This window comes from Erpetoichthys calabaricus, chromosome 1 (assembly GCF_900747795.2).
Source record: "Erpetoichthys calabaricus chromosome 1, fErpCal1.3, whole genome shotgun sequence".
NCBI classification, from domain to species: Eukaryota; Metazoa; Chordata; class Cladistia; order Polypteriformes; family Polypteridae; genus Erpetoichthys; species Erpetoichthys calabaricus.
In genome coordinates, this window is record NC_041394.2 from 305909409 (window position 1) to 305931070 (window position 21662).

At 36.3% G+C, this 21662-nt stretch overlaps 1 protein-coding gene across 1 annotated transcript in view; it reads right to left on the reverse strand.

Moving 5' to 3' along the window:
• mgat4c (mgat4 family member C) overlaps nucleotides 1-21662 on the reverse strand; it is a 79019-nt gene that overhangs the window by 15814 nt on the left and 41543 nt on the right. Inside the window, exon 3 of the mRNA XM_028791534.2 lies at nucleotides 628-784. Within this exon, the coding sequence (XP_028647367.2) occupies nucleotides 628-784 (157 nt within the window). The remainder of the gene's footprint in view (nucleotides 1-627; nucleotides 785-21662) is intronic.

Consider the following 21662-nt stretch of genomic DNA (forward strand, 5'->3'; position numbering starts at 1 on the left):
CTTCCATGGACGTCCAGGTCTTTATGCATTGCTGACTTCACCAGTGCTTGCTTTCTTTCTCAGGATGTACCAAACTGTAGATTTTGCCACTCGTAATATTGCATCAATTTCTCAGATGGTTTTTTTTTGTTTTCGCAGCTTAAGGATGGCTTCTTTCACCTGCGTGGAGAGCTCCTTTGACCTCATGTTATCTGTTCACAGCAAAATCTTCCACATGCAAGCACCACACCTCAGATCAACTCCAGGCCTTTTATCTGCTTAATTGATAATGACATAACAACGGACTTGCCCAAACCTACCCATGAAATAGCCTTTGAGTCAATTGTCCAATTACTTTTCAGCCCATGAAATGAAGGGATTTTGTTAAAAAAATGCTTTAGTTGCCTCACATGTTTATGCAATCGTTTTGTTCACCCCACTGAATTAAAGCTTAAAGTCCGCACTTCAGCTGCATTTGAGTTGTTTAATTTAAAATTCATTGTGGTAATGTACAGAACCAAAATTAGAAAAAAGTTGTCTCTGTCCAAATATTTATGGACCTAACTGTATGTGGTATATTTATAGACAAAAGGTGGTCTTTTGTTTTTAATGCAGTAGAAACATACAAATAACAGCACAGCAACTTACCAAAACATATCCATCTTCTATATAAAGGTTCACAAAAAGAAGACAAGTAATAAGGATTCCAAGAAAAGGTATTGTTGAACGCTTACGAAAACACCTCATTTTATCCAGGTACTTCCACATTATCCTCATGGTGAAGTAGCGTTGATCTTGAAGACCACTGTAAAAAACAAAATATGTAAACATGTATTGTATTATAAATTGAGGTAATTGCTTAGCAGCATGTAGATATTTTTCTTACAGAACCAGTAATGTTCTTCAAAATACTATAAAGTTCAATTATATAATCATTTTTAAAAGTTATTTCCACCACATATTCATTACTAAAAATGTGTATTTGTATCTGAGGTGTACAATTATGAAATTAAAATTAGAAAATGCAAGGTCGTCAATGCATGGAAATGAATTGCATTCACTGAAGAAAACAATACTGGGTGGCGTTTTCTTGCAATTATAACTTAGTATCTCTAATTACAAGATAAGATCTCATAATTATGAGATCAAATCTCATAATTATGAGATAATTATGATCATAATTACAAGATTAGATCTAATTTCATAATTTCAAGATCTAATCTCAAAATTGAGATCTTTTCTCATAAGATACCCTATGTCGTAATTATGAGATTTTATATTTTATTGTGTGATTATAAGATACTAAGCCATAATGACAAGATCCTTATCTAAAAATTATGAGACACTAAGTCATAATTATGAGAAAACACTGTCCATCATTTTTTTTTTGTTAAATGCAATGTGCTTCAGTATGAATGACCTTAAGTGAAACTGAAGCAAAACTGATGAGTGTTTTGGAATTTTAATAAAATGTAAAATTGGTTATTTAATTAAAAACCTTTCCCAGCAAACACCAGCATGAAATGCTTTAGGAAACACACAACAATGCAATAAAAAGGTCACAAGACAGCAAAGTAGATTACAGAATAGGGTACTGATGGCTTATCCTCTTACCAGTAGTCAAACCCTGGTGCATATACTCAAAGCATCACAAAGGGCTGAACACACAGGAAGGCAAATCCTTAACTTAAAGAATAACATTAGGACCTTAGGCAGCTAAAACCTTTGTTAGTTGTTGGATGGTGCTGTCACTGCAAAATAACAAGCTCATGGGTTGAACAGTGATACCATATGCAGTCATTCTGTGTTGGCACTGTTGCTTTTCTGATGTTAAACATTGAGTTTTACACTGAGATAAAGTGCATTTTTGTGTAACGGTGATACAGCATTGTAATAAGGGGTTTCAATATACAGTATGTGTAATGGCACTGCATGGTTCAATGATATTGTAGCGCCCCAGTCACGTTGAAGCCTTTTCTTTTTTTTTTTGCGTGACTGTTAGGTCCGATTGAGGGAGAGCGGGGTACAGCACAGAAGACCGACTGCAGGGTACTGATTTATGTGGTAATGGGCAGGAGATGGGAAGAGGGGTTGGAGAGGGTGTTAGGTTTTTTTTTTTTGGTGTTTGGGTTTTCGAGGTCGGCGTTTCTTTTCTTGACTGTTCAAGTAAATCTTTTGAGAGACCTTACTACGTCTTGTCTGTTTTTTTTTTTTTTTACTTCGTCTTTTTTCAAGCCTGGTGCGTAGGTCGCTACAATATATTCAAAGTCATCTCAAACATATACAAGTATACAGATAGATGAAATTGCGAAGCTCAGGGTCCACAGTGTAACAACATGCCGTGCAAATAATAAATTAAAAATAGAATTAAAATTTAAAATTAAAACACAAACAAGACTTTAAGTTCCTTTCCAAAGTATGAATAAACAGTATATGCTTAACAAACAACAACAGAAGAAAGAGATCATTTACTGTTAGCATCTAACATATTACAATTATCTATTTTTTGTTTAATTGGTTTAGTCTTTAATATCCTGTGTAATCACTACGTTTTTGGAACAGCAATTCACTTTAATCAGATATAGTGTATGAAAAGTTCAAACCTGTGCTGTTTACTGAGTGCTTGATCTAGTTCAAACAAAAATAAACACTTTATTTTTATAACTTCTTTTATGTTAAGCACCTCCAATGTTTTTTATATTTATATTTTTTATAGAAGTATATATAAAATGATTAAAATACTTAAATATTGGTCCTTGAAACTTCAATTATCTGTTTTCTAAAAACATGTATGAATTGCATAGTACAGAAAATGTCAGAGGCGATGAACTTTTTCTTTTACTATAATGTACCTTCTCTGTAATTTTAATCAACATTCTTTAAACAAGTGACGCAGTTCAGCCACATCTGACACTAACTACAAGATGAATGTATTAGTACTGTTATATTGCCCAGGAATTCAGAAAAAAATATTTAATTCTAAAAGGAACATGCTGTCAATCTCTCTTCCTTAAACAAGAATCCACAAGCCATTGCTTCTAAAGAAATGGCCAAAGCAAAAACAAAAGTTACTATTTCCCCAAGGATATTCGTGTTAAGGGCCATTGATCTCCTACATTTAGGGGAGGTAAAAAATCAATTCTGGAATGTGTGTAATTGAAAAATCTTTGAATGGGCTGCACTTACATTCAAGGAGTGCTTTGATTTAAGGTAAGGTCTATTTTTGTATTGAAACAGACCAAACATTTTTACTTGTATTTCCGTTAGTTACATTGAGAAAGCCCCCTTAATGGAAGAAACACTTTCAGAAATGTATTATGGGGAAAAAAAGTGATTAGTGTATATGTATAAAGTATGACTTTAAATAATGGAAGAGTATGGCAGGTACAGCCAGAGACACAAGCATCTTGACGGCTTTGTAATGTCTAAAGCTTATCCTCAAAAATCTGCAGTCAATATTTAATCATGACTTTCTAAGTCTGGTTGATTTAAAAATATAACTAATACCACTGAAAGCAAAAATTATCGTAAAAAAAAAAAAAACTGAAGAATTTGGACATTTTCGTCTAAGGAACAGTGCCAAGAAAAAAAATCGAGATGTGTTTGCCCTTTGAGAAGACAAGTTTAAGATCTATCCATTATAAAGTTAGTATAGTTTCTGTACAGTAGAAACAATAAAGGTCACATCCTTGACCATGTGTACTGTCAGTAAGCTGATAATAAAAAGGGTTTTTCTGCTTTTATTTTGTGTGTCATAGATAGGGTTCTATAAATTTTTATTTTTGTTCTATTTATTAACTTCTTTTAGGGTTTTAGACCTACAGAATTTGAGATTGATTTTGAAATGTGCTTAAATTTAAAAATAATTGTATCCAGTCCATTTTTTGTTGCCTGTTCCCAAGAGAATTTACTGTTTAAATGTATAGGCTGTGATCCTATAGAGACCTTTGGCTTTATATTTTGAAAACATCAGAGTTGGCCTTTTTATAGACTTAACAGTAGAAGTAAGTAAACACAAACTACACCGATTTTCTGTGTCATCCAATGCGACCCGACGCCATTTAAAAGGACGGGTACCTTGTGCGTACCTACACCACAATATCAAGCATGTTTCCTGTTTGAACGCTCTTCCTCACATGATACCAAATGTCATGAGAACACAAATCATTGCTGTCTCCATCTTTATATGAAAGTGTAACACTTTAATGATACATAATATTTATAGCTATAGCATATAGCAATAAATGTATGTTACAAAATACATTCATATTTAAGTACAAAACAAATTAACAGAAAGAGCCTGCTTTTCACACAAACATAAGAATTTAAGTAGTGCTGAAAATGATTAGTGTAGCGAATCCCTCAAGTGACTGTTGGGTTGATTGAGGGAGGGAGGGGAATGGTGCGGAGGCCTGACATTGGTAAAGGGAGAAAAAAGGGGCGGAACCCTGAATAGAGGGGTGGGAGACAGATGCAGATATTTTTTTTCTGGATGGTTCAAAGGAGTAGGGTGGGGGACAGAAAGGTGGTGATACATGTGAAATCAGCGGGGTTTTTCTGGGTTCACGAACAGCATTTCTCAGGGTGATAACAACAAGAGATTCATAGACAACTGTAAATAGTTCAAGTTCAGAGTCGTTCTTTTTTGCTTTTACAATTGTGTACTTTTTTTACTGTTCCAGTGGACTGTCCTGCGATCCCTTCTTTGTCCTTCTGTGTTTCGTCCTTTTTTTGAACCTGACACGCTGAAGTTGTTACAATAGTCCTCGATAAACGTTTTTTTCAGTGTTAGGATTTTTAGAAAAATAGGTGGTCATAAACATGTGGGCTTGAAACTCTAATGTAGATATTTACTTGAGAGAGTCAGTTCCCATTATTTACAGAGGGTGCTGTTACACAGTGTTATGATGAATAGTGGATGACTTTGCAAATATTCTTCACACATCGCAACCTGCTTTTGCTGTTACAGGGTTACTGGATGGCAGGGTATTTCACATTAGCACTGGTTGCAAGGTATGAATGAGAGAACATCATGAAACACTCACTCATATCAGGCAAATATAGTGTCCTCAATTAACTCATCTTGCAAACTTCACAAATGCAGGGAACCATTTCATAACTGAACCCAGATCTTTAGGGATCTGGAGGTCCATTTATAACCTCTATGCCAACATTCCTGCAGCTTTCTTAATTGGCATAGTATAGAATGCATATCCTTTTCAATTTATAATTTTGCTTCTATGCTTTTACCATAGTGAATCATTACAACTCTATATAGTACAGACATCTTCAAAGAATTCATTATTACTTTTCACAACTAAATTACATTTTTGACATATTATTTTGCTCTTTTTTATGTCATTTCAATATAAAGCTGAGGCCTGCACTGACACTGGGATGCTACAAAACTAACGTTCAACAGTGGTCAGTAGGTGTGACTAATGACAGAAACCATGCACTTGCACATTATGTATATTAATTTTTTAATCCTTCATTATGTATAGGAGTCTAAAGAAATAAACTCTGTTGATTGGATAAATGTAAAAAAAAATGTAGTAAATTAGATGTCTGTTAATTATCACTTACTAATGACTATATTGTATGCAAAGAAATTGTCCTCCAGGAGATATTTACAGCACCTACACAGGCTTGCACATTGTGCTATTTACAGAAATTTCTTGAATGTAATTAAATTAAATATTTAAAATATTTTACATTAAGTTATCTTTATTAGGTTAAGTTTAATAAGGCTGAGTGAAAGGTTACTATTTTAAGGGATTCCTTTCATTTTTATTACTCTAGCATAACTGGATAAGCAGTTCTCTGGAGGGACACAGCAAAGGTCACTTTGTTACAAGTGTTTTTGTTTCCCTGCCAGAGGAGGCACTTGTACAGTATGTAATGAGTGCTGCCTCATATAAGAACTGAAGGTCTGCATTCTCTAGAGGGTTGTGGGGCTTTCAGATGCAATAAATGGTGAATGAGTTTAAAGCAAAATGGAAAAAAATAACCTTATCACACATTTCACACTGACTAGTACATAAGCTCATTCTTTTTACATCTCTTCAAGGATATCACTATGTAAATTTGTCTTAATTCATGAATTATATGATTCTGTAAATTGTGCACAGAAATGCAGAACAAAATGACACCTGGCACTGTTTTAAAAATGCCTTTTCCTCCAATCTTTTTATCACCAGACTTCTATAAAGTGACAATGTTAGTATAATTTTAAATCAACTATGTATTCACTATCTGAACTTACATTTTTCTGTTGTAGGATCTCAGGTAATCTGAGTTGGCCTTAGTAGCTCTAAGAACACTTGAGGAACTAAGCTTGGATGGGACACCAATGGAATACAAGGTAGATTTATGGAGATACAGTATTATCACTACGTAACTTTTTTGTTCATTCTTTTCTGCACTCACCTACTCCAGAAAAATCCTGATCTATACTAACAAAACTGATCACAAGCGAGAATCATACTCCCTCATGCCACGTTAATTTAGAGTGTAATTGAAATGAACATTACAATACATTTGGGGTGGCATGGTGGCTGCTGTCACACAGATCAAGTGTCATGAATTCAAATCACATACCTGTTTATTTTCTATGGGGAATTGCCATATTTTCCTGTTATTTGTTTGGGTTTATCTTTGGGTACTGATTCTAAACAGGTCTTGTGTGGGTGTGTATATGTGTGTACCATGAAGTGTACTGTAGGCCTGTCAGGCAGAAGAATCAACTTGGCAGTGTGAGCTGCCAGCCTGTCCCCTAACCACTATGCTGATTCTTGGGATTTGAGAAAATGCCTCCAACAGAGTCAAATTGGATAATGTATATACTGGACTGCAAAGATTCAGTTTTGCATGGATTACATTCCATCCATCCATCATCCAACCTGCTATATCCTAACTACAGGGTCATGGGGGTCTGCTGGAGCCAATCCCAGCCAACACAGGGCACAAGGCAGGAAGCAAACCCCAGGCAGGGCACCAGCCCACTACAGGGCACACACACACACACACACCAAGCACACACTAGGGATAATTTAGAATTGCCAATGCACCTAACCTGCATGTCTTTGGACTGCGGGAGGAAACCGGAGTACCCAAAGGAAACCCACGGAGACGCGGGGAGAACATGCAAACTCCACGCAGGGAGGACCTGGGAAGCGAGGCGGCAACGCTACCCACTGCACCACCATGCCGCCCATGGATTAAATTACTCTATCCTAATCTAGACGCCTCAGTCTGCATTAATAACACAAATTCTGATTACTTCAAATTAGAACGAGGTACTCGACAAGGGTGCCCATTGTCACCATTGCATTTTGTCTACAAAAACCAGAAATAAAGGGGATTTTGATTTTCAGAGTAGGCCTTGAGTAGACAATATCACTATATGCAGAAGATATCATGCTTTATAAGGTAGATGTACAGTCTTCTCTACTATTAATCTTAAATGTGTTATAAGAATTTCATAAGATCTCTGGATTCAAAATTTATTTGAATAAATGTGTGCTTTTCCCAGTGAATACTCTATCATATCATACCAGATTGGATTCCCATTCACCCATAATATTTAAACAGTTAAAATTTCTGGAGATAACCATTCCAAATTCCATTTGGCACTTCCAGTTGAGCGAACGCTGGTGTGACTGGTCGCCGCTGCTCTCCAGTAACTTTTTAACTTTTTTTTTCTTTTTTATGATTAACTTACAATCTAATGGACTAAGCAGCTGTTTTCATTTTCATTTCAGGCAGATTTATTCTTTGAGTTTTATTTTTCAATCATTTAAAGCTAGACTGATTTCTGGCTTGACTGCTGATTTGGCTGTGTATGGACTATTTTTTGGCCTATCCCTGCCTTGAGACTTACCTGGCATTGTTCTCTGGACATCCGAGTTGTCTGCGCCTTCGCTTAACCTGTTGACCGGTAGGTTATATACTTGGTTCGTGTTTGTTTGGTCCCTCCTGTCGCTCGCTATCCAACCTGCAATGGGCCTGCTTCAGTACTCAGCTGCCGAGCTACTCCAACTCCGCTTTCACCTGTCCGAGCCTCCGCTGACTGACCTATATCTCCACCCAGACATCGTATTCCTCCCCCGACAGAGATACATCCACCGCGGGTCCCGCCGGATTATCCAAGCTGACAATTCGAAAATAATAAACTCCATCTGGTCCAGTTCTCGACGTCCTCCACATAATTTAGGCAGAGTCGCTGACCACAGTGTGTTAGCCAGCCTAGCCCAGTCGGCTAACACCATTGTTAAATGCGATAACGCCGTTGTCAACTTCAGTCTGCTCAACATCTGCTCACTCACGAGCAAGGGGCCTCTCATATACGATCTCCTCACTGATGGTAAGTTTGACTTTTTCTGTCAAACTGAGACATGGCAACAATCCCGTGACTTTTCCCAACTTAACGAATCCACTCCCCCGGGGTTTGTTTGCATCTCTCAACCCCGTGGCTCTGGCCGAGGTGAAGGTCTCCCATTAGTGTATCATGAGAAATGGAAAGTCTTGCCATTGTCTGTTCCCGCCTTCAGTACTTTTGAATCTCTTTTATGTCAATTAAATGAACCTATTCCTATTATTATTGCAACTGTTTACCGGCCCCCTAAACCAAATAATGACTTTCCGAACGACTTTGCTGTTTTCCTTACACACTTATCTACTGTTTCACCAAGCATAATACTTCTGGGGGATTTTAATATACATATAGATAATATCAATGTCCCTATTACTAGAGACTTTACGTCCTGCCTTGAGAGTCATTCCAAAGGACATATCCTGGACTTGATTTGCTGTTCTGGAGTTACCCCGCTTGATTGTACTGCAGATGAACTTCCCATAACTGATCACTTTCTTATTTCATTCAATGTTAAACTTGCACTTTCCAACACTAAGCTTTCCCGTCTCATGTCTTTCCGTAATATTAAGAATATTAACTTAGGCTCTCTTTCCTCTAGTATTGATTCCCTTATGGACATTCATAATTTATCCACTCCTGAAGAACTGGTCTCACACTATAACACTGGACTTAATGGTATTCTTAACTCTGTCGCTGCACTAAAAACTAGATCTGTTTCTTTCTCCTTTTCTGCTCCCTGGTTCACACCTGAACTTCGGCTTTTGAAAGCCAAAGGCTGGCAACTTGAACGGTTATATATATAAAAAAACTGGACTCTTTGTTCATAAAGAGATGTACAAAAGCCATATACTTTATTACAAGGACTGTATTGCCCAAACTAAATCTAACTATTATACCCTCATTATTTCCTCCAATGAAGGAAATACCAAGTCATTGTTTTCACTACTTAACAATATCACACAACCCCCGGATTCTTTACCTTCTTACCTTTACTCAACTGAATTTTGCAATTTCCTTATGTCCTTTTTTAATGAAAAAAATCCAGAAGATTCATCAGTCTCTCTGTACGGATTCCTCCAGTACTTCATTTGAATTTCACCCACCAACTCACTTATTTTCCTCTTTTCAGCTTCCTACTTTCTCAGAAATCTCAGATCTTGTCTGTAAATCTAAGCCATTCACCTGTCAACTGGATCCCCTCCCTACAGTTCTAGTCAAAGCCTGCCTCCCCTCTCTGGTCTCCCTTGTCTCTGCTATAATCCACTCTTCTCTCACTACTGGTACTGTTCCTTCATCTTTTAAAACTGCTGCAATAACCCCAATACTGAAAAAACCTGGTGCCGATCCAACTAATTTTCGTCCTATTTCTAATCTACCCTTCATTTCCAAAATTCTTGAAAAAATAGTGGCTATTCAACTTCATTCTCATTTATCTCAAAATAATCTGTATGAACAGTTCCAGTCTGGTTTTCGCCCCCCCCCCCCTTGGCAATATCTTTCATAAATATAACATTAGCTTCCACTGTTATGCTGATGACACCCAGCTCTATCTCACTCAGCAAACCTACTGCTTCCTTTCCACCCTCCTCACTTACTGATTGCATAGCAGAAATCAAATTCTGGTTTTCTTCAAATTTTCTTAAATTAAATAGTGACAAAACTGAGGTTCTCCTCATTGGTATAAAATCAAAATTATCCAAAACTGATCATTTTTCATTTGTTACTGATAATTCCTCTGTCTCCCCTTCCTCACAGGTTAAGAGTCTGGGTGTCATCCTTGACAGTACTTTATCCTTTTAGTCCCACATCAATAACATCTCCTGTTCTGCATATTTCCACTTGCGTAACATTAATCATATTCGCCCCTCCCTCACTCCCCACACCACTGCTTTCCTTGTTCATAGCCTTGTCACTTCTCGTCTGGATTATTGCAATTCCCTTTTCTTTGGTCTTTCTCGCAAATCTCTTTATAAGCTTCAACTGGTCCAGAATTCAGCTGCCCGCATCATTACTAGAACCCCCTCTATTCACCATATCACTCCTGTTTTGCAGCAGCTTCATTGGCTTCCAGTTCAGTTCCGAATTCAATTCAAAATTCTCCTACTAACTTTTAAGGCTATCCACAACCTTGCCCCTCCATATCTGTCTGACCTCCTCCATGTGGCCATTTCCTCCCATACCCTTAGATCCTTTTCCTCCATCCACTTGACTGTCCCCTTCGTCCGTCTTACCAGTATGGGGAGCAGACCATTCAGTTGCTCTGCTCCCCAGCTTCGGTACTCACTACTACCTGAGCTTAGAAATATTGAATCATTTTCACTTTTCAAATCTAAACTTAAAACTCATTTGTTTAAGACTGCTTTTTCTCTTTGATTACAATTGGTCTGTCTGATTTTAACTTTTGTATTGTACTTATTGTTTATAATCTATGTTTTATCTATTGTTCGGTGTCCTTGAGTGTTTAGAAAGGTGCCAACAAATAAATAAAATGTATCATTATTATTATTATTATTAAATGAATAAAAAGATTTTTTCAATACAATTTTGGAAGTAAAAAATCAAATAGGATGTTAACAGATGGTCAACCCTCTATCTTGCCTTAGCAGGGAGAGTTAATACTGCCAAAATGGACATACTCTATCATCTTAAATCATTCTTGAGTTAGATTGAAGACTTACCCTGTAAGTGCCAACTTAACTGAAAAATTAAAGAAACTGTACTAAGTAATTGCAACACAAACACTGACTAAATCAGTTTTAATGCAAAAAGATGCAGACGAAAGGAAAGAAGTGTGCCGCTAGGGTGGAGAAAAGAAGAGCTGCTCAAGAAGCAGCAAGCGCATCAACCTCTGAGGAAATGAATGCTAAACATACATAGAAAGAGGATGAAAACTATGAATGCTCAAGTCAAGTGTATTCACTGCATGTTATCGTGCGGTGTGCTGTCACTGGTATCCCGATAAACAGATTGTTCTTCATGTAATTAGACTCAATTAGGACATCATTCACATGGAATTTGAAATGACCATTCAGAGATCTAAAGCAGATGGTGGCATGGCACTACCTAACTTTCAATTTTACTACTGGGTAGGAAATACATGCACAATAATATCTTGACAATTAACAGAAATTCATTCATTTATAATTTTCTTACTGAAATTGAAAAACAAATCTTGTTCTATATCTTTTTTGAATGTCCTACTTGGAGCTTCAAGCAATGCTAACTATCGTCATTTTACCAGCAATCCAGTCACTGTTGAAAACTGTTGCTCGTATACGTTATAATCACCTTTTTCCAACTTGTCAGACCTACTCAGCATTTGACCTATGGAAAATTCTAGAGATTAAGACACTCAGAGATCTCTGTATAGACAACATATTTGTATATTATGAACAATTACTCCAAATCTAACTTTTCAGCTACACACTTACAGTATATACAAATCAGATATTTTATTAAAAGAAGTCTACCCAACTTTCCACATTCAGTTGAACAAAAATACATCTACGCTGTCTGACTTTGATCTGGGAATGGCATCTGTAATTGGGAAAGCCTTTTTATGTGGCATTATGCCAGAGCAGTCCTTCATTCATTCTCATCTTGGCATCACAGATTATGTGTATGTTAACAGAATGCAACTGCTTACAGTTAAACAAAGTAGCTTCTTTCTTTCTAGGTGCCCTTATTGCTATATGAGTGCATTAAAGTGCTCTGATAAACCTTCATGTTTTCACATTTCTGTGTGTGTGTTTCTTCTTGTTTTCCTACCATGCCCCAAAGATTTGATGTGAGTGGAATACAAGTCAAGGGAGGTTATACTTCAGTTATATACAACACTAATGAGGCCTCAACTTGAATACTGTGTACAGTTTTGGTCACCATATTACAAAACATGAGTAGCATTGCTACAGAGAAAATCTAGAGGAGAGGGATGAGGAATCTACGGAGACTGAAGTTTGAGTTATGAGGAGATATTAAAGCAGTTAAACCTTTTCAGTTTAAGCAAATGGAGATTAAGAGATGACATATTTAAAATTATGAATTAGTGGATGCCAGCTGTTACTTTAAAACAAATTATTCAAAAAGAACATGGGTACACGGATAAAAATTAATTAAAGGTGAACTTTGTATAAATGTTAGAAAATTTGTCTTCATACAAAGAACCATAGACACATGGAATAAATTGGCAAGTAATGTTGTGGAGTAGGTCTTTGCAGACTTTCAAATCTTGATTAAACGTTATTTGGAGAATTTGGGGTAAAATGGTTGGGAATCTTGTAGGACTGGATGGTCTGTTCTCATTACAATTGTTCTAATGAGTGTTTATATGTTTGTAGTGCCAGAGAGACTTTTTGTTATTTTTGTATCTTTTGTTAGGATTATTGTGTGTTCCTGTTTGAATCTCCTAACCCTGTGTGTTATATAGATAATAGTTACCCCTCTATGTTTATCTGGTTCTTCGAGTTTGCTTTCTGGGTTCTGGATGTGCTGCTGAGTCCCCTCTTGTTGAGATCCAACTATCTGAATGTGGAAGAAATGCTTGATTTTTTGTTTGCCTGAGGATGATGTTTAAAGGTTAGCAGACAGTTCCTGACCCCAATCTATAAGTGAATGTTGCTACTATAGAGTTGGTAACAGGACTGGAAGGAAGAAGTTGGGGTTGTGGGAAGGTTATGTAGCTGGACCACGATTGTGGAATGCATATCTGGATGCAGACAGTAAGATTCTTTGAGGAAATTGAGTGTATCTTTGTGGTACTTTACTTTGTGGAAGGCTTTTGATGTGAAAGTTGACCCATAAATGCTATTGAAGGAAGGTGGCCATGACTTTTGGATAAAATTATACTGGAGTTTCTCACTTGTGTCCATTCCAGAGAAATTGTTTCATAGTGGCTTGAACCTGTAATCCCACCTGAATTTTATCCAACTTCTAATAGACAAGGAAAAAGTCTTGTCAGTTTTAAATAGTAATAGCTTAACTTCCTGACAATGAGACATTCTTCATTTTAATGATTATTCCATTCATAAAATATTTAATTATTCAGCTACCCTTCCTTTCAATCATGTAACCTTTATGAGTAGCTTTAAGCATTGCCTTATGCTTATTTATATAAAACATATTGGGTCATTAACATGTTAAAATTAGAAAAGCACTCTGTATCCTGCATAAAGGCTAAGAATCTGAATAAGCAGCTAGTAATTATGTAGAAATTAGTAGCTTCCATCAGTTCGGATCACTGATTATATTTGCTATGTATAATTTACATTTAGACTAACAGTAGGCATTTATTTAACTGAAAGAGTATACTTCTCATTCACCTCATATTCTTTGTTACTATATCTGAATCTGTAAGTGCAATCTTCACAAATACACATTTACAAATATGAATTGCAATGCACTTCCCGCAAAGGTTATAACAGTAAAAATCCAGAATTGAGTAATTATATAGGTAAGATAAGAAATAAAAAACAGGAATAAAAAACATTCTTTTAACTTGTGTTACACAGTAAGTACATATCCTCACAGGTGGCGCAGTGGTAGTGCTGCTGCTTTGCAGTAAGGAGACTGAGGAAGATTGTGGGTTCGCTTCCCGGTTCCTTCCTGTGGGGATAGCGCTTTGAGTACTGAGAAAAGTGCGATATAAATGTAATGAATTATTATTAATTATGGAAATAATAATAGTTAAGCAGGTAATTAATAAGAAACTACAGTATCTTACAACACTGTAATATGAGGCACTTAATGCACATTGCTGCCAAAAATTAAAACAAGATATGGAAATTATAAACCTGTAATTTCTCCAAGGACAGGAGGAGAGCATCTGGAAATGCATTCTCTATAACAAGAGTTTTTAAGTTCAGTCCTGGGTGCCTCCAACCAAGTTCACCATCAGTACTTTCTTTTTCTGTTTTTTACAGTATTTTTGGTTTTTGTTTATTTATTTTTAATCATTCGCATTTTTAATTAGCTGTCCATTTTTGGGTCATAGTCCAATTGAAAACTGAAATTGGTTGGCAAGAAAACCTACAGCTATCAGGCGGCTACAGAACTGAACACTGAGTGATACTGCCCTGTAAGAAAGATGCAATGCAGTGGTTGAACAGTGAACAGTGAACATGAATCCCAATTGCTTGACATAACAACTAAAGACTTCAGTATGGTAAGTAGATAACAGAAGCTTGACCCATATTTACCAAAATTACATTTGTTTTTTTAGGTGGATAAAGCATCAACATATATCATGCAAAATTGCCTGGAATTAAATGTCAGACAGACGTTTCAACACATTCTTTAGTCTGAGCTATTGTAATATTTCTGAAAAGATAACTCGGTAGGCAGTGGCACAGTAGTTTTGTGTGTGTGTGTGTTTTTGTGTTGTGAAGTAACAATGTAAAAGCTAAAAAGTATCATGTAGGCTGAAGGCATGATGAAAGCATTTTTAGTCTTTATAAATCACCTTATAAGTCAGTCAGTGAAATTTAAGAGACATTTAAAAGCTTTTACATTATTTGTCCTTATATTTTGTTTAGTTTGGCATATTGACAACAATCATTCTATGTTTACATTACTATCTTCAAATATCCATATGCCCAGACACATACAGTATACCTGTACCTATAAAAAGTGTATATTAAAATTTATATTAAATACATAATCAGTTCTCAGAATGAGCTGATCTAGAATGTGTGTTTTGTTATGCTTTAAGCAACAGAACTGCCTGAATCATTCATTAAGTAACACCTTTGCTCTATGTAATGGCTCTTCTATTCATTTTATGGAAACTTTAAATTGCATTAATTGCTCTCAAATTACTTTAATTATACCTGCAGTTACATCAAAGCCAGATTTAAGAAAAGCAATGCCTTTGACAACAACAGGCTGGCATCAATAACATGAGTACTAATTATATGGTCTTATTGAAATGTAAGTGATTTTACTATGGCATTTCATAAATTATAGAAACCATTAAAGTAGTGAAGAAAGTCTTTTGTACTATGAATAGAACTATCCTTCAATTACTTAAAAACAAATTGAAATTATAGGTAAAACTTATTGCATTTTCATGGATTTAATTAATTAACTTAATTATTATAGCCTAAATCATGGTTAAAGAATTTAACATTTCACTTATAAAATGAGTAAAATGATAAGATCAAGATTAGATGAAAGGGGTACTTTGAAAAGTTGATAAATGTGTAGTATAAGAAAAGTGTAGTATTTGGAGATGGAGTCCCAAATGAAGGGCTAGTATCAAGAATTAGGAAGGAGGAAGTAAAGGAGGCACTGAAAAGAGTGAAGATGGAAAGAAATCAGGGCAGGCTGAAATACCAGTGGAAGAGTTTAGGGAAAGAGGAAGTAGATGTGTTGTGCAATCTGATGCAGCTACTCTATGATCTGGAGAGAATACCAAAGGAGCGGAGGAATAGTGTGATTGTGCCCACTTATTAAAAAAAAGAAGATATTCAGGATTGTGGAAACTATAGTAGAATAAAGCTGGTGCTACACACACTGAAAATATGGTTCAAGGTTAAAGAGTCTAGAGCACAAAAGGGCAGGAACCCTACTTAGAACAGAGACCACAGTAGGGGAGGAACAGTTTGGTTTTATGCCAGAAAGAGGAGCAACTGTTGCAGTCATTGCATTGAGACAATTCTTAGAGCAGCATCAAGAAAAACATAGATTTGCATATGGTGTTTATTGATTTGGAGAAGGCTTACGATTATGTGCCATGACAAGAGTTCTGGAGTTGTGTTAGAGAGAGAGTGGATTATTACATAAATATGAGAGGATTGTCTAGGATATGCATGAGGGAGTGATGACTCAGGTTAAAATCAGTATCGGGGTAGTAGATAAGATCCCCTTTAAAGTAGGTCTGCACCAGGGATCTTCTTTAAGTCCTCTTTGATCTGGTTATGGATGTGTTGACTTGTAGGACAAAAGATCCCTCTTGTGCATGCATTTTGCTGATGACATTGTGTTGTGTAGCACCAGAAAGGAGAAAATGGAGAGAAAGCTGGAAGAATGGAGAGGGGTTTTGGAAAACAGAGGATTAAAGATAAATAGAAAGAAGACAGAATATCTGAGGGATAACAGTAATCAGGATTCAGATGTTAGCCTGCAGGGAGAGCTATTGAAAAGAGTGGATACGTTTAAATAGCTAGGATCAGTGGTAGCCCAAGAAAGAAAATTAGATTCAGAAATAACATACAAAGTGCAGTGTGGATGGAACATTTGGAAGAAGGTATCAGAAGTATGTCATTGAGTAAATGAGGTTAAAGATAAGGTTTTCAAAACAGTGGAAAGACTAGCAATAATGTATGAGGCTGAGTCATGGGCAGTAATGAGAGAACAAGGGAATATGTTGAATGTGGTAGAAGTGAGAATGTTGAGAATGACAAAATATGAAATGAGACGATCAGAGATACAACAAAAGTGGGAGAGATATCTGAGAAAGTATAGGAAAGAAGGTTGAAGTGGTATGGATATATGAGGAGAGACAATAAATATGTGGGAAAAAGAGAAAGTGAGGGATGTTAAAGTGGAGGTGGATGGATAGTAAAAGAAAAAGAAGATTAGGAAGAAAAGAATTTGACTAGGGAGGGGCTTCAAGACCGAGCTGTATGGAGAAGGTTCATTAGACACATTTACCCCACATAGAAGTGGGAAATATGAATAGTAAAGCCCTAAATGTTTAATTGATGAATATTTGTCTGGTACCATATCCAGAACTGCTTCCTATTTTGCCATGATGACCCTCTGGCTTGCTTTATCATTTTCAGTATAATGTCACTAAGGCAGAGCATAGCCTAGCAGGGAAAAATGAATGTCAGAAACCATGTTTGGTAGCTGAACCAATCTGTCCCAAGCCATAATCAGTTGAATCAGTCCACAAATGCATAGAGAAAAGGGGCAAACTCTATACTGACCCTGTCCAGGCTAGGAATCAAACTTGAGACTTCAAGCCATATTAGGCAGGAACGATAACTGTACAATTGCACTGCCCACTTTTAGAATCATCTATAGTAAATATGATCATAACAACTCAATGTATAAAACTCAAGCAGACCATGTCTTTGAGATATAACACAATCATAATTGGAAACCAGGAATAAGCTTCTGCAGTAGATAAAAGATATTTCTCTGAACAGCAACCTTATTTATTTAAAAAGAGTTATTTGATTGATATTTGAATTAACCAGTGACATTGTATATATAGCCCATTTGCCTAAATGTCATCATCCTATTTCCGTGGTTGTGTCTGCTAATTGACAGTGATTTGTTTTTATTAAAAAAGAAAAAATAACACTTGACAAATGATGAGTGAATATTGACAAGTGTTATGTGATGAGTGACAAGTGATGCATTATGAATGAGAAGTGAGTAGAAATGCATGACAAATGACGCATTGAATGAAAAGGTACAGTAGTTGTATTTGAAGAGTGACAAGTAAGTAACGACAACTAATGTGTGATGAGCCACACATGAGTAGTGATGCGTGATAAATGCAAGTCTTGAGCAACAAGTGATGAGCATCTAGTGAGAAGTGTGAAAAGATACGTGACATTCATTAATACAGATGACTGATAACAGGAGTGAAAATGATGATGTCCTAAATTGCTCTGGAATGAAGGGCAACCAAATTCATAATAAAATGCTTTACATTAGTCTTTAATTTTTTTACATCCACAGTAACTAAAACATGCTTGTAGATAAAAATTTTGGAATCATTAAATGTTTAATAATATGTATAAAACATATACACATTGCAGTCAGGGGATCTCGCTTGGTGAAAAACCAGAGCACTGGTTAAAATTAAAATAAAGAGAGAGTTGTATTTATTCTAGCATGTTAGCCTCAGGAAGAATATTCACTTTATGGTAGGCAGTTCATTCCCAGCTGATTTGCAGCTCCAATTTAAAAGATAATTGCCAGTTCTTTTTGCTTTACTACAGGGTAATGTAGCTAACCGAAAAGATGTCAGTGGTATGGCCATCAGTGTAACAGAATGCAGAATCTAATCAAGAATACCTCATGACTTGCCAGGTTTACAGTAAAATAAGCATTAAAGAAAAGCCAAAATATTTTCGCCTATCATGAAAAACACATTTTGACTAAATGCTCCAGAACTGTACTTGATTGCACTAAAAATAATGATAGATTGAATGTGAAGTTGGAAAGAGCTGATGTAAAACAATCTTTTTGAACAAAAAAAAAAAAAACGCTGGCCTAAATGTCCATAGATTTCAAATTGGGCCACACATTCACTATAACATTATGTGTTACCTTGATGTACATCTTACATGTTATACAATTGAGCTATTGTATATTTAAGAACTGAAAAAATAATTTTTATGGACATTTTATTACTGTCTGTTAGCATGAAATACTAAGACAAACAACTCTGGTATCTTATTTAACCAGTAAAGGAGTGGAGATTAATCTTGTTTACCCAGCTCTCACATTCAGTTCTGGCTGTCAGTTGCTCAATAGAGCAGAGATGTTAAATTCAGAACATCCATTTTGTGGATTCAGCATGCAATCAGTGTATTTTGGAATTTGCTTTTCTCTTTTGAACATCAAGTTCAATTAGCAACAATTGCTTTTATTTCTAATACAGCTCTTATTATTTATAAGATACACAATTATATGATCTCACTAACCACTGAACGTTTTTACTCATACATACTGACCTACAATAAACTAGTGCAGTTATCAATAATACTAATAGCTCATCTTTGCAATATGTTTGGAATAACCAGAGTGGCAGATGCCTGGCCAAAAAAAAAACCCATTCAAGGACAGGTAGAACACACAGATAATGACCACACCGTAATTCAAAACCATTCTCCAGGTTGTTACTCAAAACCACTTACCACCGTGTCATCAGGATGCCACACACTGAATACTGTTGTCCGTGCTGAAAGCATATTAAAGTTTAAGTTTACTGTTCTCCTGACTTTATATTAGTACTTATTAATATTACAAAAGTCTCCCTGTGCTTCAACAGACCATTAGGAATGATGCTTATGCTGATCATCATTTAAAGAACTACTACAGTCATATGTAAAGTTTGGGAACCCCTCTCAGCCTGCATAATAATTTCCTCTACTTTCAACAAAAAAGATAACAGTGGTATGTCTTTCATTTCCTAGGAACATCTGAGTACTGGGGTGTTTTCAGAACAAAGATTTTTAATGAAGCAGTATTTAGTTGTATGAAATGAAATGAAATGTGAAAAACTGGCTGTGCAAAAATTTAGGTCCCCTTGTAATTTTGCTGATTTGAATGCATGTAACTGCTCAGTACTGATTACTTGCAACACCAAATTGGTTGGATTAGATCATTAAGCCTTGACCTTTATAGACAGGTGTGTCGAATCATGAGAAAAGGTATTTAAGGTGGTCAATGGCAAGTTGTGCTTCCCTTTGACTCTCCTCTGAAGAGTGACAGCATGGGATCCTCAAAGCAACTCTCAAAAGATCTGAAAACAAAGATTGTTCAGTATCATGGTTTAGGGGAAGGCTACAAAAAGCTATTTCAGAGGTTTAAACTGTCAGTTTCAACTGTAAGGAATGTAATCAGGAAATGGAAGACCACAGGCACAGTTGCTGTCAAACCCAGCAGGTCTGGCAGGCCAAGAAAAATACAGGAGCGGCATATGCGCAGGATTGTGAGAATGGTTACAGACAACCCATAGATTACCTCCAAAGACCAGCAAGAACATCTTGCTGCAGATAGTGTATCTGTACATCGTTCTACAATTCAGCGCAATTTGCAAAAAGAACATCTGTATGGCAGGGTAATGGGAAAGAAGCCCTTTCTGCACTCACACCATAAATAGAGTTGCTTGTTGTATGCAAATGCTCATTTAGACAAGCCAGATTCATTTTGGAACAAACTGCTTTGGACTGATGAGACAAAAATTGAGTTATTTGGTCAGAACAAAAAGCGCTTTGCATGGCGGAAGAAGAACACCGCATTCCAAGAAAAACACCTGCTACCTACTGTCAAATTTGGTGGAGGTTCCATCATGCTGTGGGGCTCTGTGGCTTGTTCAGGGACTGGGGCCCTTGTTAAAGTCGAGGGTCGGATGAATTCAACCCAATATCAACAAATTCTTCAGGATAATGTTCAAGCATCAGTCACAAAGTTGAAGTTATGCAGGGGTTGGATATTCCAACAAGACAATGACCCAAAACACAGTTCGAAATCTACAAAGGCATTCATGCAGGGAGAAGTACAATGTTCTGGAATGGCCGTCACAATCCCCTGACTTGAATATCATCGAAAATCTATGGGATGATTTGAAGCAGGCTTTCCATGCTCAGCAGCCATCAAATTTAACTGAAGTGGAGAGATTTTGTATGGAGGAATGGTCAAAAATACCTCCATCCAGAATCCAGACACTCATCAAAGGCTATAGGAGGCGTCTAGAGGCTGTTATATTTTCAAAACGAGGCTCAACTAAGTATTGATGTAATATCTCTGTTTGGGTGCCCAAATTTATGCACCTGTCTAATTTTGTTATAATGCATATGGCGTATTTTCTGTTAATCCAATAAACTTAATGTCACTGCTGAAATACTACTGTTTCCATAAGGCATGTCATATATTAAAAGGAAGTTGCTACTATGAAAGCTAAGCCAATGATAAACAAAAATCCAAAGAATTAAGAGGGGTTCCCAAACTTTTTCATATGACTGTACATATAAAGAGTCTAACTGATATCTGTATATGGATGCTAATGTGTGAAGGTGAAATTTTACATTGTTACCAAGTTTATGTTTTCCCCTCCACGGCTATCTCCTCCATATGGGAACCAGCCCTGGCATTCACAGTTTAAGTCAGTGGGCTAGACAAAAGTAACTTAACCTGATGAGATAAAAAAATCAGTATATAGTTTATAGATGGACAGATTGACTCACCTTCCACAGAATACCAGTCTTACCCTGGTACAATATTTTAACTCAATGTGAAACTGATACTACACTATTGTTAATGTAGATATGACCTGCCATACTCCGATTATCTCAAATCTAATTGCTCAAAACTTTTAAACTTGCTTGTTGACTATATAAGAGTTACCCTTCCAGCGATTTGATTATAGATACTTGTGGTGACAGCAGTGGTAATCCTTTTAAAGAAAATGTCCCATAAGAACAGGTAAGGCATATTATTGGGATGTAGCCAAGAGTATATTCTTAAAACTCTTATTATCAAATTACTGTTCATGTCTGAGAATAGTATAGTTCTGCCATCTGTAATCATTTTAGTCCAGTGGTTATATAGGGATTAATTTATTAAT